We start from the raw sequence: 15,621 nt of genomic DNA on the forward strand, positions 1-15,621 counted from the left end.
TAAGGGTTACAAAAGTTAATTAATCTTCAGCAAAAAGTTGATGTTCCTCAGCCTGCTGAATTTGACATGAAAAAAGGAAGAGGAAAAAAAGTTAATTATAATATTATTATTGAGACTAATAAAAAAGGTAATTTAAAATTGGTCTTTAAATTTCTTGCCGCCAATCGATCTCAGGTGCCTTCTACCCAACCCACAACCTACAGTCTACACACTACTGATTCAGTACCTAATAATAAATAAGTTTATTTTTGTGTAAAATGACATCAATCACAATTCAATTTGTTCCTTTATAATAAGTATATTTGCACTTTTCAGAAAACTTTCAAGATTTAAAAATTCACTTCGTTCGATCAGTACCTAAAATTTTTCACTTTCTATTTGCACTTTTCAGAAAACTTTCAAGATTTAAAAATTCACTTCGTTCGTTCAGTAGGTACCTAAATTTTTTCACTTATTTTGTTTCCAGGAAAAAACTTGAAGCCGTGTCACAGATCAGATCCAAAGGTCAATGAATGTCTCAAGAATGCTTTCGAGACTAATAAAAAAGGTAATTTAAACTTGGCCTTTAAATTTGCCGCCAATCGATCTCACGTGCCTTCTACCCAACCCACAACCTACACACTACTGATTCAGTACCTAATTATAAATAAGTTTATTTTTGTGTAAAATGACAAATGACATCAATCACAATTCAATTTGTTCCTGTATAATAAGTCTATTTGCACTTTTCAGAAAACTTTCAAGATTTAAAAATTCACTTCGTTCGTTCAGTACCTAAAATTTTTCACTTATTTTGTTTCCAGGAAAAAACTTGAAGCCGTGTCACAGATCAGATCCAAAGGTCAATGAATGTCTCAAGAATGCTTTCAACAGTATCATGACTCCCCTGGCTAAAGGTAAGTCCAGAAGTTATAGCTGAGACCTCTACCTGCCGTCGCTGAAAAGAGGCACCAGAAACGGCAAGCCAGATCATGTGTAATAATAATAATAGTGCTTATTTATACTGCTCGCATAGGACTGAAAAGTCGCTTTACTCCAGCAGTAGGCTACTACTATTATTGTGGTCAAATTCTCAAAACAGATTATGTGTAATAATAATAGTGCTTATTTATACTGCTCGCATAGGACTGAAAAGTCCCTTTACTCCAGCAGTAGGCTACTACTATTATTGTGGTCTCCTATCCTGTCCTCCTCTCTTCGATTTCAGTACGATAAGACTCTGTCGTTACAGTTCCCTCTATCAAATATTTTACTTTCTTAATTACAGGATAAGGAAAGTAAGAACACGAATGGGTTAATCAGCTAATAAAAAGAGTAATTTTCATTGAATTAAATTGTTTGAGAGCGAGAGAACGCTAAGGTAAAGGACTAAGGACTTTGACTCACAAGACATGCCCCAGGTTAACGGCTAGGTTAAACACAGGTAACTTTGAAAGTTATTAAACCAAAATATCTACAATCAGATTCGACGTCTATAAAAAATAGAGGAAAAATACGATGGATGACGTAGGATTAAAGCAATAATGATGACTCGTGACGTAATAAATATATATGATTTTCAAATTAGGACATTTAGATGGTCGATCCATCACAGTCCATAGGTGAAAGTTATCAAGATAGTTATCTAACAGGTATAATAACCTCGTCACTGCAGGAGCAAAAAGTACTATTAGTGTAAGGACAGGGTAAATAATTACTATCGTCCCGAGGAGAATCCCTAAATGTTTAGGTTTAGAATAATTTCGAGTTTTTTGCAACCAAAATTAACGTCCCGTGAACCCTTTAACGTTATTTGACGAAAACTCGTTTCTGCGCATGCGCAAGTTTTCGTCAAATAACGCTAGAGTTCAGTTAACCACCACCAGCGGAACTTGAACCTTCGACCTAGATCTTACAGGGTAGGCGCGCTGCCTCTTGAGCTAACTAGGCTGGCAAAAGGTCCTCAAGTTTAACCTAGGTTCAAAGTTTAAACTCAGATTGTGGTCCGTAAACTCAGATGGCAAATAAGATACCATCTTTTATGCCCAATCACATCAGAGAGTTTTCGTAAGCACTAGGCCGCGGGTTCGATTCCCGCCCGGGGCGGATTTTATCCTGATGGGATAATGTTCGTTCTCGGAACGACTGGCTTTGAATATCACGAAATATGTGTATACAGGGAGTAACATTCACATCTGTCAACTGGAAACATGGGTACACAGAGTGTAACAACTCAATCGTTCCCATGAAGAAGGACCTATGTGAATAGGACCCAAAAGAAAACTCTTCAGTCCTTCTTCCTGGGACTGATTTAACTGCAGTTGTATTTTGCTTTCGGAAAAGGATACCGATGGTGCTCCATATTGGATTTCCTATGGTTTAGTACAGGCACTACTATACCAAAAGAAGGGAAACGAGCTTCAGAGTGGTCTTTTTGTATACGAAACATACTTGGATCTCTTGTGAAGAACATCTCAGTGTGTTCCATGTCTGCAATATAGATCTGTAATTTGAAGCTCCTTGAAGCAACCTGAAAGAAAAGCACAATTCAGATTCATCAGACAGATTTCGTTGGTCATATGTAAAAAAAAAGTCAGAAGTTACGTCTATACGATAAATGATAATAATTATTACATAGTACAATTGAACGAAGTCGACCAACGTCAACTCTGGAACCCATATACATAAGTATCGAAATATGAACAAGACTTTCTTGCGATCCGTGTTGAGAACTTTGGTAGTCTTGATCCAATATTACTAATAGGAATTCAACTTTTAACGTCACTGAATAACTGCTTAGTTCTTTAGTGACGCAAACTTTAGGTACCGTTAGGCGACAAGTTACCCGCTCACATTAACCTCACCCAGCCAGAGTGAGGCCGGGAAAAGCAGGAGTGGACGCTATCGCCCAGCTCACCCGTCCGGACACCAACCACGCGAAACGTTGCTCTTTTTTCGGAACCTTTTTCATTTAAGCCAAAAATAACACGAAAACGAAAAAAAAAAAACTCGCGATCGGCCAAAATGGGTTCACCTTGCTCATGCCTGCTGTAGGTACATCATGGAGGCTTGTACAGTAGGTATGTCAGTACAGGTATCATTTATTTAAGGAAGCCATTAGAGATAGACTCGCGATCGGCCAAAATGGGTTCACGTTGCCCATGCCTGCTGTAGGTACATCATGGAGGCTTGTACAGTAGGTATGTCAGTACAGGTATCATTTATTTAAGGAAGCCATTAGAGATAGACTGAGACGTAGAAAAAGTGTTATTTCATTCTCAATTATCCAATTTGAAATCAATTATTCCGTGTTTAGTGCTCCTAGCAATATTAATTATTTTTTGTTGATAAAATAAGACATTAAAGGAGGAACATTAACGAAATTGTTCTCTCTATAGTGGCGTGTATAACAACCCCAGCTCTGAGCATGTAGGGGCCCCCTAAATGACAAATTTTGGAGCTCACATGAATTGATAGCCCCTGAGGACAACTGAGGAGCAGGTTGGAAACCCAGCAAAAAGTGAGGCAAGGAAAAACCAAAGGAGTACCTACTTGTATAACCTTGGCAGTGAAAGGACTGCCCCGCACATGGCCACAAAAAAGAAAAGTTAAAATCAGTCAAGGAAAAAATATTTCTGAATTCCTGTGATATCCATTAAATAATTATGCAGACGCCAGAACACGAATTATGTTAAAAATATATACAAATTTGCCGTGCTTAGCGTGCAAATGAACAAAACATATTTTGTTCAAGTCGCCAGCAAGATTAGCAACAAAGAGCAGAACTCGGCAGAAAAACAGGACCACCCAGAAGAAGAATAGCGTGCAAATAAACAAAACATATTTTGTTCAAGTCGCCAGCAAGATTAGCAACAAAGAGCAGAACTCGGCAGAAAAACAGGACCACCCAGAAGAAGTGCAAATAAACAAAACATATTTTGTTCAAGTCGCCAGCAAGATTAGCAACAAAGAGCAGAACTCGGCAGAAAAACAGGACCACCCAGAAGAAGAATTAAGGTGAACGAACGCCAAAAATCCTTCCACAATAAGATATAAGACGAATATACGAATAAAGATGAAGACGTCAAAACCCAAATAGACCACGTCAAAAAAGGTTAACGAACGCTAAAAATCTTTCCAGAATAACTTATAGGCAATAAGAATACAAAGATAAAGATGAAGACAAAAACCAAATAGGAAATGATCACCATAAGGAAACTCATAAACCAAAATATCTACAATCAGATTCGACGTCTATAAAAAATAGAGGAAAAATACGATGGGTGACGTAGGATAAAAGCAATAATGATGACTCGTGACGTAATAAATATATATGATTTTCAAATTAGGACATTTAGATGGTCGATCCATCACAGTCCATAGGGAAATATCACGAAATATGTGTATACAAGGAGTAACATTCACATCTGTCAACTGAGAATATGGGTATACAGGGAGTAACATTCACATCTGTCAACTGAGAATATGGGTACACAGAGTGTAACAACTCAATCGTTCCCATGAAGAAGGACCTATGTGAATAGGACCCAAAAGAAAACTCTTCAGTCCTTCTTCCTGGGACTGATTTAACTGTAGTTGTATTTTGCTTTCGGAAAAGGATACTGATGGTGCTCCATATTGGATTTCCTATGGTTTAGTACAGGCACTACTATACCAAAAGAAGGGAAACGAGCTTCTTTTTGTGTACGAAACATACTTGGATCTCTTTTGAAGAACATCTCAGTGTGTTCCATGTCTGCAATATAGATCTGTATTTGAAGCTCCTTGAAGCAACCTGAAAGAAAAGCACGATTCAGATTCATCAGACGCATTTCGTTGGTCATATGTAAAAAAAAGTCAGAAGTTTCGTCTATACGATAAATGATAATAATTATTACATAGTACAATTGAACGAAGTCGACCAACGTCAACTCTGGAACCCATATACATAAGTAAAGTAGGAAAGATCAAACAGGGCCGTATCCGAGATTTTGTCGAGCGGGGGGGAGGAAAGAGTCCAAACAGTGATGCTCCAAATTTTCGGAGCCCTTGCCGGCCCTGAGATCAAAGGATTTTGGTGAAATGCTGAAAAAACTTTATAGCGTAGACGTGATTCGAGTCTGGTCATTATGTAGGCACTGCTTAAGGGGGGTTCTCTATAACTCTATGTTATTGAATTTTCAGATATTTTACAGTAAAGTAAATCTATGACGTATGGTGGAGAAACCTGGAATACCACCAAAAAGGAAGAGGAAAGCCTGAGAGTGACGCAAAGAGCAATAGAACGCAGAATGTGTACACATCTCACAGTCAAAAGAGAAAGTTGGGTGAAAGAGCTCCGGAAAAATCCCCGTCACGGAAAGCCAATAAAAAGAGTGTTGCAGGGTAAATAGCCATAATAAGGGCCTGACAGGCTGACAGTCTTAAAACAAACATGATTACCCTACCCCCCCTATTTTTCACCCCTCCATCGCTTTTTCCTCCTTCCCATCTGGCTCCTCTTTTTCCTTTGTTATCTAATGTTGTGCCACACAAAATTTCGTAGCTTCCATTACTTTCCTTCATATAAAGAAAAGGCAAAAGTTAAACCTAGGCACGAGGGCTTTCCTGCTTTCACGCCTCCTGATTTTCTAGGACACACAAAGGTACCTGACAATCTCACATACATGACAGAGGAGGAGAAAAGGAGAGGATAGAAGAAGGAGAAGAGAAAAGAAGAAGGAAGGAACAAGAGATGGAGGAAGAAAAGAGGAAGAAGAAGGATTGAGGAGGGGAGGAGGAGGTGAAAGAGGAAAGAAGGATAGAGACGAATGACAAGGAGAAAAGGAGAAATAAAAGAAAAAAAAGAGGGCGAAGGAGGAAAAGAAGAGCTAGAAACCTTAGAAAGTCTACGTCATACGTCATCGTAAGCTTTTGTTAAGTAACATTACTGTAAAAGGCTTTGTCTACTTCCTACTAGAAGTTATTTTGGTCAGACAATGCATAAAGATAACATTTCTAAGGAAAAATAACTGAAGTTAAAAATAAATGAGACCTTGGTTAGATACCGGGGATAAAGGGACTTTTCAGTCCTAACCCAGATTGTATACTTCCTACTAGAAGTTATTTTGGTCAGACAATGCATAAAGATAGCATTTCTAAGGAAAAATAACTGAAGTTAAAAATAAATGAGACCTTGGTTAGATACCGGGGATAAAGGGACTTTTCAGTCCTAACCCAGCAAGATAAACAAGGTACCTACATAGGTAGGTATATTCCAAGGTTCTTTTTATAATTTCTCATTCTGGCAGTATAAGGAGGGTAGGTATGTATTTTCTATTAAACTGTGTCCACACTCCACACAAAGTCGATGCCGTCGATCGACGAGGTGAATCTATGTTGTCGAGGCAGGGTACAGTTTCATCTTATGTCGATCGACGGCGGCGACTATGTGTGGATACAGCTTTCTATTATTCTATCCGTTCTGTTCTTATTCTATTCTAATTTTATTCAATTCTTTTCTATTCTAATTTTATTCAATTCTATTCTAATTTTATTCAATTCTATTCTGTTCTAATTTTATTCAATTCTATTCTAGTCTAATTTTATTCAATTCTATTTTACTTAATCTTATTCTATTCTCCCAGGTGTCCCCCAGTACGGTATCGTTCCCCTGGACCCTCTGCTCCTGAAGACATTCGACATAGAGCAAGGCAAGAGTGGTCCCATCGCCATCGATCTCAAATTCCACGACCTCAACATTCTGGGCATCACCAGCGCTAAGGTGAAAAGCGTGTCCACCGATTTCGATAAGTAAGTGCCAAAGAAACTTTTTTCTTGATTGATTGATTGATTGGTTGATTGATTGATTGATTAACAAATCAACGGGTAAAACCCATGTATTTCTTCCGAAGAAGAAGAAGTTTGATGGAGGGAACTAACTGTAAAGCTGTGTCCACACATAGTCGACGCCGTAACTCGATTGACGAGGTGAAGAAGTGAATCTATGTTGTCGAGGCTGTGTACGGTTTCAGTCGACATCAATCGAGTCGATCGACGGCCATCGACTATGTGTGGACACAGCCTAAGAAAGGATGTCCGAAATCAAAGAGATAAGGAGGACAGGATAGGAGAAAGCCTGCCGCTCCAGACGAACCGTGACTTTTTAGGGGAAATAAAATCCGCGACATAGCACTTTAAAGGTATGTAGATGTTAGATGTGTTGTATGTATTACGCTTCAAGCTATCTAACTAGGCTTACTTAGCCCTATTCGAGCAGTATAAATAAGCAATTAAGCACTATATAAACTATTTAATTAAGCACTATATAACCTGCCTCGGTGGTGTAGTGGTCAAGGCGCTCGCCTGGTAAACAGGAGGGCGTGGGTTCAATCCCAGCCGAGGTATGGAATGATAAGGGAGAGACTGGGAAGGAGGATAGAACATAGAACACATCTAGAACAATACATAACTGAAAAAAAAAGCGGAGAAAAAAAATCATCAGTCATAATGTGCTGTATGAGAAAATTCTTGTTAAAAAGAGAAAAAATGCAGAAGTCTTTCACAACTACAGGGTGTTCCGTGGATTTTATCCTGTAACAGATAAGGTTCGTTTTCGGAACGTCTGGCTTTCTCCTATCCTGACATTCTTCTCACTTGGCTTTCGGTTCGACAGACCTTAGCAGTTACAGTTCTATCAAAAATCTGAATGTAAATAATAATACTAATAATAAATAAAAAATGTCGAGCCTCATGTTGAAAAAGCATACACAGAAAGAACTAAATCCGCACAATACAGACTCATTATTAGGCATTCTCTTCAACCTAACTCATACATGACCAACCAATCTTCGAAAAACGAATTATAAACCATTTTTTATGGATGGTACATGTTTACGTTCTTTCTTGGCGAGAGGAAGTACCATGAATGTTTACAAGCATATTTCTAAAGTGATGCGGCTAAATTTGACGCTGATTGATAATTTATGCGTGACGCAGTTCCAGGCTGAAACACTTAATGAATTTGATGATGATGCTTGATGATCACTGTTTTTTTTTTTTTTTTTTTAGTTTATACCTCGTGGAAAGCTTTGTGGTTAGTAATAGGTAACATGAAAAACTCGATCAACTAACGACTAAACACTAAATAGAAACACACGACCATCACGTCACGTGAGCTCATGGGGAGTCAGAAAGATTTAGTTGAAACTTTTCCCCTAATACTGTAGGTAATCTGTGGCTGTAATGAAGGAGATTACCTACAGTATTATGGGCAAACTTTGAACTACACCTTTTTGACTCCCCATGAGTTCACGTGACGTGATGGTAGTGTGTTTCTACCCTGAAGTCATGAAACTTTGAGTTTGAAGGACACAACATTCTCAGATCATGTTGATCAACCTGCCTCAGTGGTGTAGTGGTCAAGGCGCTCGCCTGGTAAACAGGAGGGCGTGGGTTCAATCCCAGCCGAGGTATGGAATTTTATCCTCATTATAATTGGAGAATTTGACCACAATAATAGTAGTAGCCTTACTGCTGGAGTAAAGGGACTTTTCAGTCCTATGCGAGCAGTATAAATAAGCACTATTATTAAGGTAGCGCCTTGACCACTACACCACCGAGGTAGGTAGCGCCTTGACCACTACACCACCGAGGTAGGTAGCGCCTTGACCACTACACCACCGAGGTAGGTAGCGCCTTGACCACTACACCACCGAGGTAGGTAGCGCCTTGACCACTACACCACCGAGGTAGGTAGCGCCTTGACCACTACACCACCGAGGTAGGTAGCGCCTTGACCACTACACCACCGAGGTAGGTATTCCATACCTCGGCTGGGATTGAACCCACGCCCTCCTGTTTACCAGGCGAGCGCCTTGACCACTACACCACCGAGGTAGGTAGCGCCTTGACCACTACACCACCGAGGTAGGTAGCGCCTTGACCACTACACCACCGAGGTAGGTAGCGCCTTGACCACTACACCACCGAGGTAGGTAGCGCCTTGACCACTACACCACCGAGGTAGGTAGCGCCTTGACCACTACACCACCGAGGTAGGTAGCGCCTTGACCACTACACCACCGAGGTAGGTAGCGCCTTGACCACTACACCACCGAGGTAGGTAGCGCCTTGACCACTACACCACCGAGGTAGGTAGCGCCTTGACCACTACACCACCGAGGTAGGTAGCGCCTTGACCACTACACCACCGAGGTAGGTATTCCATACCTCGGCTGGGATTGAACCCACGCCCTCCTGTTTACCAGGCGAGCGCCTTGACCACTACACCACCGAGGTAGGTATTCCATACCTCGGCTGGGATTGAACCCACGCCCTCCTGTTTACCAGTCGAGCGCCTTGACCACTACACCACCGAGGTGTAAGTTTTCATGCAGAGTGGGTGGAAACTGGAAACGCACCATAAGTGTACAACAAGGTATAATATAAAAGTTGATTATTTTAAGTCAGATCCGATCAGGTAGCAGTAACATGGGACATAAAAAATAGCCATTGCGATAGTCCTATACTTGTACCATCATCAAACATAAGTTCAACCTCAAAAGTCATATCTGGATCCACACCAAACGGAAAATTATGCCAACCAAGTAGAACAGCTAATACAAGATATGAGACAAAGGCATAAGTTCTTTACTACAAATGAATGATCATGAAAATAGAAAAATAATCCTAGGAAGAGACAAACAAACTTCCTTCGAGGAAAAAGGAGCCATAGAAAGGGAGAAAGAGAGAGAGAAAGAGAGAGGAGAGAGAGACGGAAAAACAAAAGAAGCACAAGAAGAATATGGTTTCCTCTATCTGTAATGTACGGAGCTGATTAAAAAATGTTTCCTTTTCTCCACTGAAAAAAAAGAAGAAAAAAAGGGAAAGAACAAAAATAGAACAAGCGAAATAAAAATGAAGAAGACAAATGAAACAAAATGACAAATTACTCGTTAATATGGGCAAGAAAAGTTACTGGGGAAAAAAGGAAAAGAACAAAAATAGAACAAGCGAAATAAAAATGAAGAAGACAAATGAAACAAAATGACAAATTACTCGTTAATATGGGCAAGAAAAGAGAGAAGAAGAAAAAGGAATTAGACAAAGAGAGAAGAAGCAGAACGTTGTGGAATTATAAAAAAAGGCAAAAGAGAGATAAGGGAGAGACTGGGAAGGAGGATAGAACACATCTAGAACAATACATAACTGAAAAAGCGGAAAAAAAATCATCAGTCATAATGTGCTATATGAGAAAATTCTTGCTAAAAAGACTTCCGAAGAAGAAGAAGAAGAAGAAGAAGAAGTTTGATAGAGGGAACCAACTGTAAAGCTGTGCCCACGCAAAGTCGACGCCGTCGATTGCCGAGATGAATCTATGTTGTCGAGCCCGTGTACGGTTTCAGTCAACATCGATCGACGGCATCGACCATGTGTGGACACAGCCTAAGAAAGGAGGTCTTATCGTCCAAAATCGAAGAGATAAGGAGGACAGGATAGGAGAAAGCCTGCCGCTCCAGACGAACCGTGACTTTTTAGGGGAAATAAAATCCGCGACATAGCACAATTATTCGAATTCGATCGGGTTTTTAGAGGCCCCGTTGTGGCCCTTTTCCTGGATGACTTCTACAGCTCACTCAGCCCCCACATTTGTCATCCATTTTCAGATACAAGATCTCACTGGATGCTGACCTAGATAAACCTATTATTCTGGATGGCATGTACAGAATCAAGGGCAACATTTTGGTCCTCCCCATTGTCGGATTCGGCAAGAGCAACTTGACTCTGAGTAAGTAGTGGTTAGCGTGAAAGCCTTCGAATCTGGAGGTCGGTGTTTCGTCCAAGGAATAATCAATTATAATTATTGATAATAATATACAATGTTCCTCGAATAGCTGATAACGAAACCAAAACCGAGTTGGAGAGAAGGTTGAAGAAGACGTGAATGAAAAGGGAGGAGACTTTGGATTGGAGGGTATGGAGGGGAAACGATAAAAGAAGGTAACGCCGATCTCAAACAAAGGTAATGAGTGGCTGGCCTTACAGACATACATGGTTTCGTATTATCGTATCTGACTCAACAACTTGACATGTCACAGGTAGATACCTACCATCTCTGTAGTCTTAAATAGTACATGTTCACAGGGTTGTTTTCTAGAGTTTTACATCACTTTACCTAGCCTGGGGTAAAAACTACCAAACAAAGTTGGTAAAAGGTTCATTTCATTAACCAAGAATAAATCGGGGAAGCAACAACCTTGGTAGCCGAGTAGGTATCACACTAGACTTAGAACAACTAATTTGTGACAAGAATTAATGCTTAAAATAAAAACTTTATTAAACTCCAGCCACAACCAGAAAAAAAGCTAAACTGAACATTTTCTTTTCCATTATTTTCCAGCCAACTTCAGATGTCACATGGCCATTTCGGCCAAGCCCATTGAGAAAGACGGCCGTACTTACTGGCAAGTGGAGGAAGCTAAACTGAACATTTTCTTTTCATTATTTTCCAGCCAACTTCAGATGTCACATGGCCATTTCGGCCAAGCCCATTGAGAAAGACGGCCGTACTTACTGGCAAGTGGAGGAGTTTGTATTCAAACTGAAAGCCTCTCGACTGTATGTCAAACTGGAGAACCTGTTCAACGGAGACAAAGCTCTGGGTAAGCGAGAGACCACGGGTTCGATTCCCCACCAGAGAAACAAGTCGTATTTTATTGTGCCCCTCTGTGCTCACAGAGACAGCAAAGAGGTGATTTTTCGCTCTTTAGGCGTAATGGCGCCACCAAACTTGCTGTCACGGACCTCTTTTGTATTTTCAATGGTTATCTGAGAGAGGGCCTTTGAGTGAAATTTTGCTATTTTTTGATGAAAAAATTCCAAAAATTAAAGAGTCTGTCTCTCATGTTAAGGGAGATGTTTTAATACATGGGTTTCTGTGGGTAATCAAAATGGAATATGCTTTGGCAGTCATCTGAAAGAGGGCCTTTGAGTAAAATTTTCCTCTTTTTTGATGAAAAAAATCCAAGAATTAAAGAGTCTGTCTCTCATGTTAAGGGAGATGTTTTAATACATGGGTTTCTGTGGGTAATCAAAATGGAATATGCTTTGGCAGTCAGGGTGTTGCAGTTGAAAATACGGCTCTACTGAAGCTCAAACCCCCGTCCACTCAGTTACTAAACGTCCTGTTTTCCCTCTCCTTCCAGGTGACAACATGAACCGATTCCTGAACGACAACTGGGAGATTCTCCTGCAAGAAATGCAACCTGCTTTCGAAGACAATCTGGCGGCAGCCTTCAAGGAAATTACGAACCGGATGTTCCTGAAGACACCCATCGACCTAATTTTACCAAACTAGAGGACTAGGTTGGATTTCACCAATATTTTTTCAGTCCCTAGAAGGCCTCTCAGCTAACAGCCTGTTAAATTCCATTAGATTTGTATAAACTCAATAGGGCTGTTGAGCTAACAGGCTGTTGTTCCAGTTGATTCGTATAGGCTTATGTAAAGCTAACAAACAGTCTGTTAAGTTCCAATTGATTTGTTTAGGACCTCTAAGCTAACAGCCTGTTAAATTCCATTAGATTTGTATAAACTCAATAGGGCTGTCGAGCTAACAGGCTGTTGTTCCAGTTGATTCGTATAGGCTTATGTAAAGCTAACAAACAGTCTGTTAAGTTCCAATTGATTTGTTTAGGCTTACCAGGACTGTTAAGCTGACAGCCTTTTGCGTTCCATTTGATTTGTATAGGCCTAACAGGGCTGTTAAGGTAACGGGCTGTTAGGGGCTAGAAAGGTTGGTGAAACCCACCACTAGTCTGCTTGACAAAGTCTTTTAAGTAATTCGTTCACCCATCGATCAAATCATAAGTCATAGAGTCATCCATCCATATCCATATCATATTTCACTCAGCTCCCGTCCCGAGGTCCATAATAATGGTGCTTTAGTGTCTACTTATACTCCTTGAATAGGACTGAGGAGTCTTTACCCCAGCAGAAGGCTAATGTGTGTCAACTTTTCAAAAACGTTGTGAATAAAATTCAATGCGTACTTAACGATACGTAGCGTCGGCTGGGATTGAACCCAAGCCTTCCTGATTACCACGCGAGCGTCCTGACCACTGGTGTACCGAGGGAATACCCAGGACTGTTAAGCTGACAGCCTTTTGCGTTCCATTTGATTTGTATAGGCCTAACAGGGCTGTTAAGGTAACGGGCTGTTAGGGGCTAGAAAGGTTGGTGAAACCCACCACTAGTCTGCTTGACAAAGTCATTTAAGTAATTCGTTCACCCATCGATCAAATCATAAGTCATAGAGTCATCCATCCATATTCCATATCCATATCATATTTCACTCAGCTCCCGTCCCGAGATCCATAATAATGGTGCTTTAGTGTCTACTTATACTCCTTGAATAGGACTGAAGAGTCTCTTTACCCCAGCAGAAGGCTAATGTGTGTCAACTTTTCAAAAACGTGATGAATAAAATTCAATGCGTAACGATACGTAGCGTCGGCTGGGATTGAACCCAAGCCTTCCTGATTACCACGCGAGCGTCCTGACCACTGGTGTACCGAGGGAATACCTATAGTTAATTGATGAATTCTGCTAATTTACGTATATGGTATGTTATTGTTGGTTGTTGATTTTTAAAGCAATGGAAATAACCTTCAATATTATAGGTAATTCCATGTTAATGTTACTTTACTTCATGTTAGTCAAATGCTGGGGAATTTACACTTCCGGAAAAGTCAACATTGATTTTAACATTAGGTTTATCTCTGATTCATGAGCACAAATAAGTAGAAGATATGTTAAGAGAACCTTAGTATTTCCTATAGTCACTAAGTGAGGACAAAACGTTTTTAAATCGGAACTCATCATAGGACGTCAGTTATTATTATGTTAAGGCGATCTCTTCCTGATCCCACGTCCATTTTAGTTTAGGACTATTGCACTAAGGATGTCAGTTAAGTAGGTATTGTGAATTCGTAGATATCACTTAGGTACCTACCTATCACTTGAATACAAAGGTAAACTGTGAGTGTTTACTTGACTCACGCATGTAGCCAAATAGAGTGAGGTTTCAAGTATATATGCTTGAGTGATTTTTGGTATTCATAGTTTAAGCTGGACAAACACTCAACTCAAAGTAGATGCCCCACTCAAGTGGCCAAGACAAGAACCATTCCAAACAAAAGTAGAAAATAAATAAATGCATAAACAAACATAAGTTATAAGTAAACAAGTACCCTGTGTACCTAATCCAGCATGATAGGGAAGTAGGATTATTTCTCTATTAATAGAATAGGTAATAGTAAACACTCGATGGACTCAAGTCTTTAGATTGGTTTCCATATGATGAATGGGGCACATCCTCACTCCATCCTCTTTGTCTAATACTGCTTGTAAGTAAGTACCAATAGGTCTACGAATTCAGTCCTAAAAAATACAAAAGAATCTGGATTGTCCTTCCAAAATAAATGTATTAGAGAAAAGGTAATTTTTTCCTAAATACTCCAGAACCAAAAGTGTTTCTGAATTCTTCATAAAAAGGTGTAGAGCCTTTTCTAGCAAAGTAGGTAATATTTACCAGAATCAGTTCTGGTGGTTTATTATTTACCTTGGAGGTGTTGATTTTACACTACAAATTGGAAAATTTACTCTAAAATTTATCTATTTACTTTGTTTTTTAAAGAATAGATTTTCTACTTTATGTGTTTATAAGGTATGCAGGTAGAAATCTAGACAGCCTAGTTCATATTTATAAGTTGACTAGATTAAAAGTACTTGATCTTATATGAACTTTTACATTCCTTATTTGTTCTTTAAAAATTAATTATTTATTTGTGAGGAAATGAACAGATCAGGTTTTTAAAATAAAACAAAGTCCAAGGTGAAGAAATAGATTCCAACTTGGTAAAATTTTAAATTATTTGTATTCCTCCTAGAAACATATCCTTTACTTTAGTCATGTTTTATAATAGGGCATTTGCATTTTGTTACATGTTTCCATTAAGACAGTATTGTTAGGTAAGTATTTACCTACTTTTCAAATCAGCAATACATATAACTGTCTGTTCTCTGTACTTCATGAGTGTACAAAAGTAGTAGGTGGATAATAATAAATGAATAATAATAATAAAAAACATGTTGAAGAAGAAAAAGGTCACAGAAACAAGGATGGAGTTGTCATTTTTCTTTAGGAATTTAGGTTGTGGTTATGTACCAGGTAGGGTTTGGACAGGTTATTCTGGTAACTTTCAAGTTACCACTCCCATGTCAAACTGTAGAAACAATATCCTGTCTCAACCAGTCCAAACCCAACCCAACCTGGTACATAACCATTATCAGCAGCAGTTTAAATGGCTCTGGGTAAATGTTTCAATTACCCTTAGAGCCAGTAACCATCAGGTAAACCTGATCAGGTCTACCTGATACCTGATGAGCACACACACTAACAAGTAGACCTGACAAGTATGGCTGAAACGGTACATCTGACAAGTCAACCTGATGGCTGATGATTGTTAAGTCTACCTGATGCCTGATGAGAAACCTGATCAGGTCTACCTGATGAGCACACACACTATCAAGTAGACCTAACAAGTATGGCTGAAAAGGTACGTCTGTAAAGTCTACCTGATGCCTGATGAGTGTCAAGTC

The 15,621-nt window shown here is 39.5% G+C and overlaps 1 protein-coding gene and 1 long non-coding RNA gene across 3 annotated transcripts in view; one reads left to right on the forward strand and one right to left on the reverse strand.

The window, feature by feature from the left end:
• Nucleotides 1-2,513, reverse strand: part of LOC113469555 — a 43,505-nt gene extending 40,992 nt beyond the window's left edge. For both annotated transcript variants that reach the window (XR_003392928.1, XR_003392927.1), the window contains exon 1: nucleotides 2,431-2,513. This is a non-coding gene — a long non-coding RNA (uncharacterized LOC113469555). The remainder of the gene's footprint in view (nucleotides 1-2,430) is intronic.
• LOC103514395 (protein takeout-like) overlaps nucleotides 1-12,499 on the forward strand; it is a 37,161-nt gene extending 24,662 nt beyond the window's left edge. Inside the window, exons 3-7 of the mRNA XM_026827377.1 lie at nucleotides 804-896; nucleotides 6,606-6,771; nucleotides 10,626-10,747; nucleotides 11,472-11,621; nucleotides 12,165-12,499. Coding sequence (XP_026683178.1) covers nucleotides 804-896; nucleotides 6,606-6,771; nucleotides 10,626-10,747; nucleotides 11,472-11,621; nucleotides 12,165-12,316 — 683 coding nt within the window. The 3' untranslated portion in view covers nucleotides 12,317-12,499. The remainder of the gene's footprint in view (nucleotides 1-803; nucleotides 897-6,605; nucleotides 6,772-10,625; nucleotides 10,748-11,471; nucleotides 11,622-12,164) is intronic.
• Nucleotides 12,500-15,621: the final 3,122 nt, after the last annotated feature.

The sequence above is a fragment of the Diaphorina citri genome, unplaced genomic scaffold (assembly GCF_000475195.1).
Source record: "Diaphorina citri unplaced genomic scaffold, Diaci psyllid genome assembly version 1.1 scaffold1133, whole genome shotgun sequence".
Classification (NCBI taxonomy): Eukaryota; Metazoa; Arthropoda; class Insecta; order Hemiptera; family Psyllidae; genus Diaphorina; species Diaphorina citri.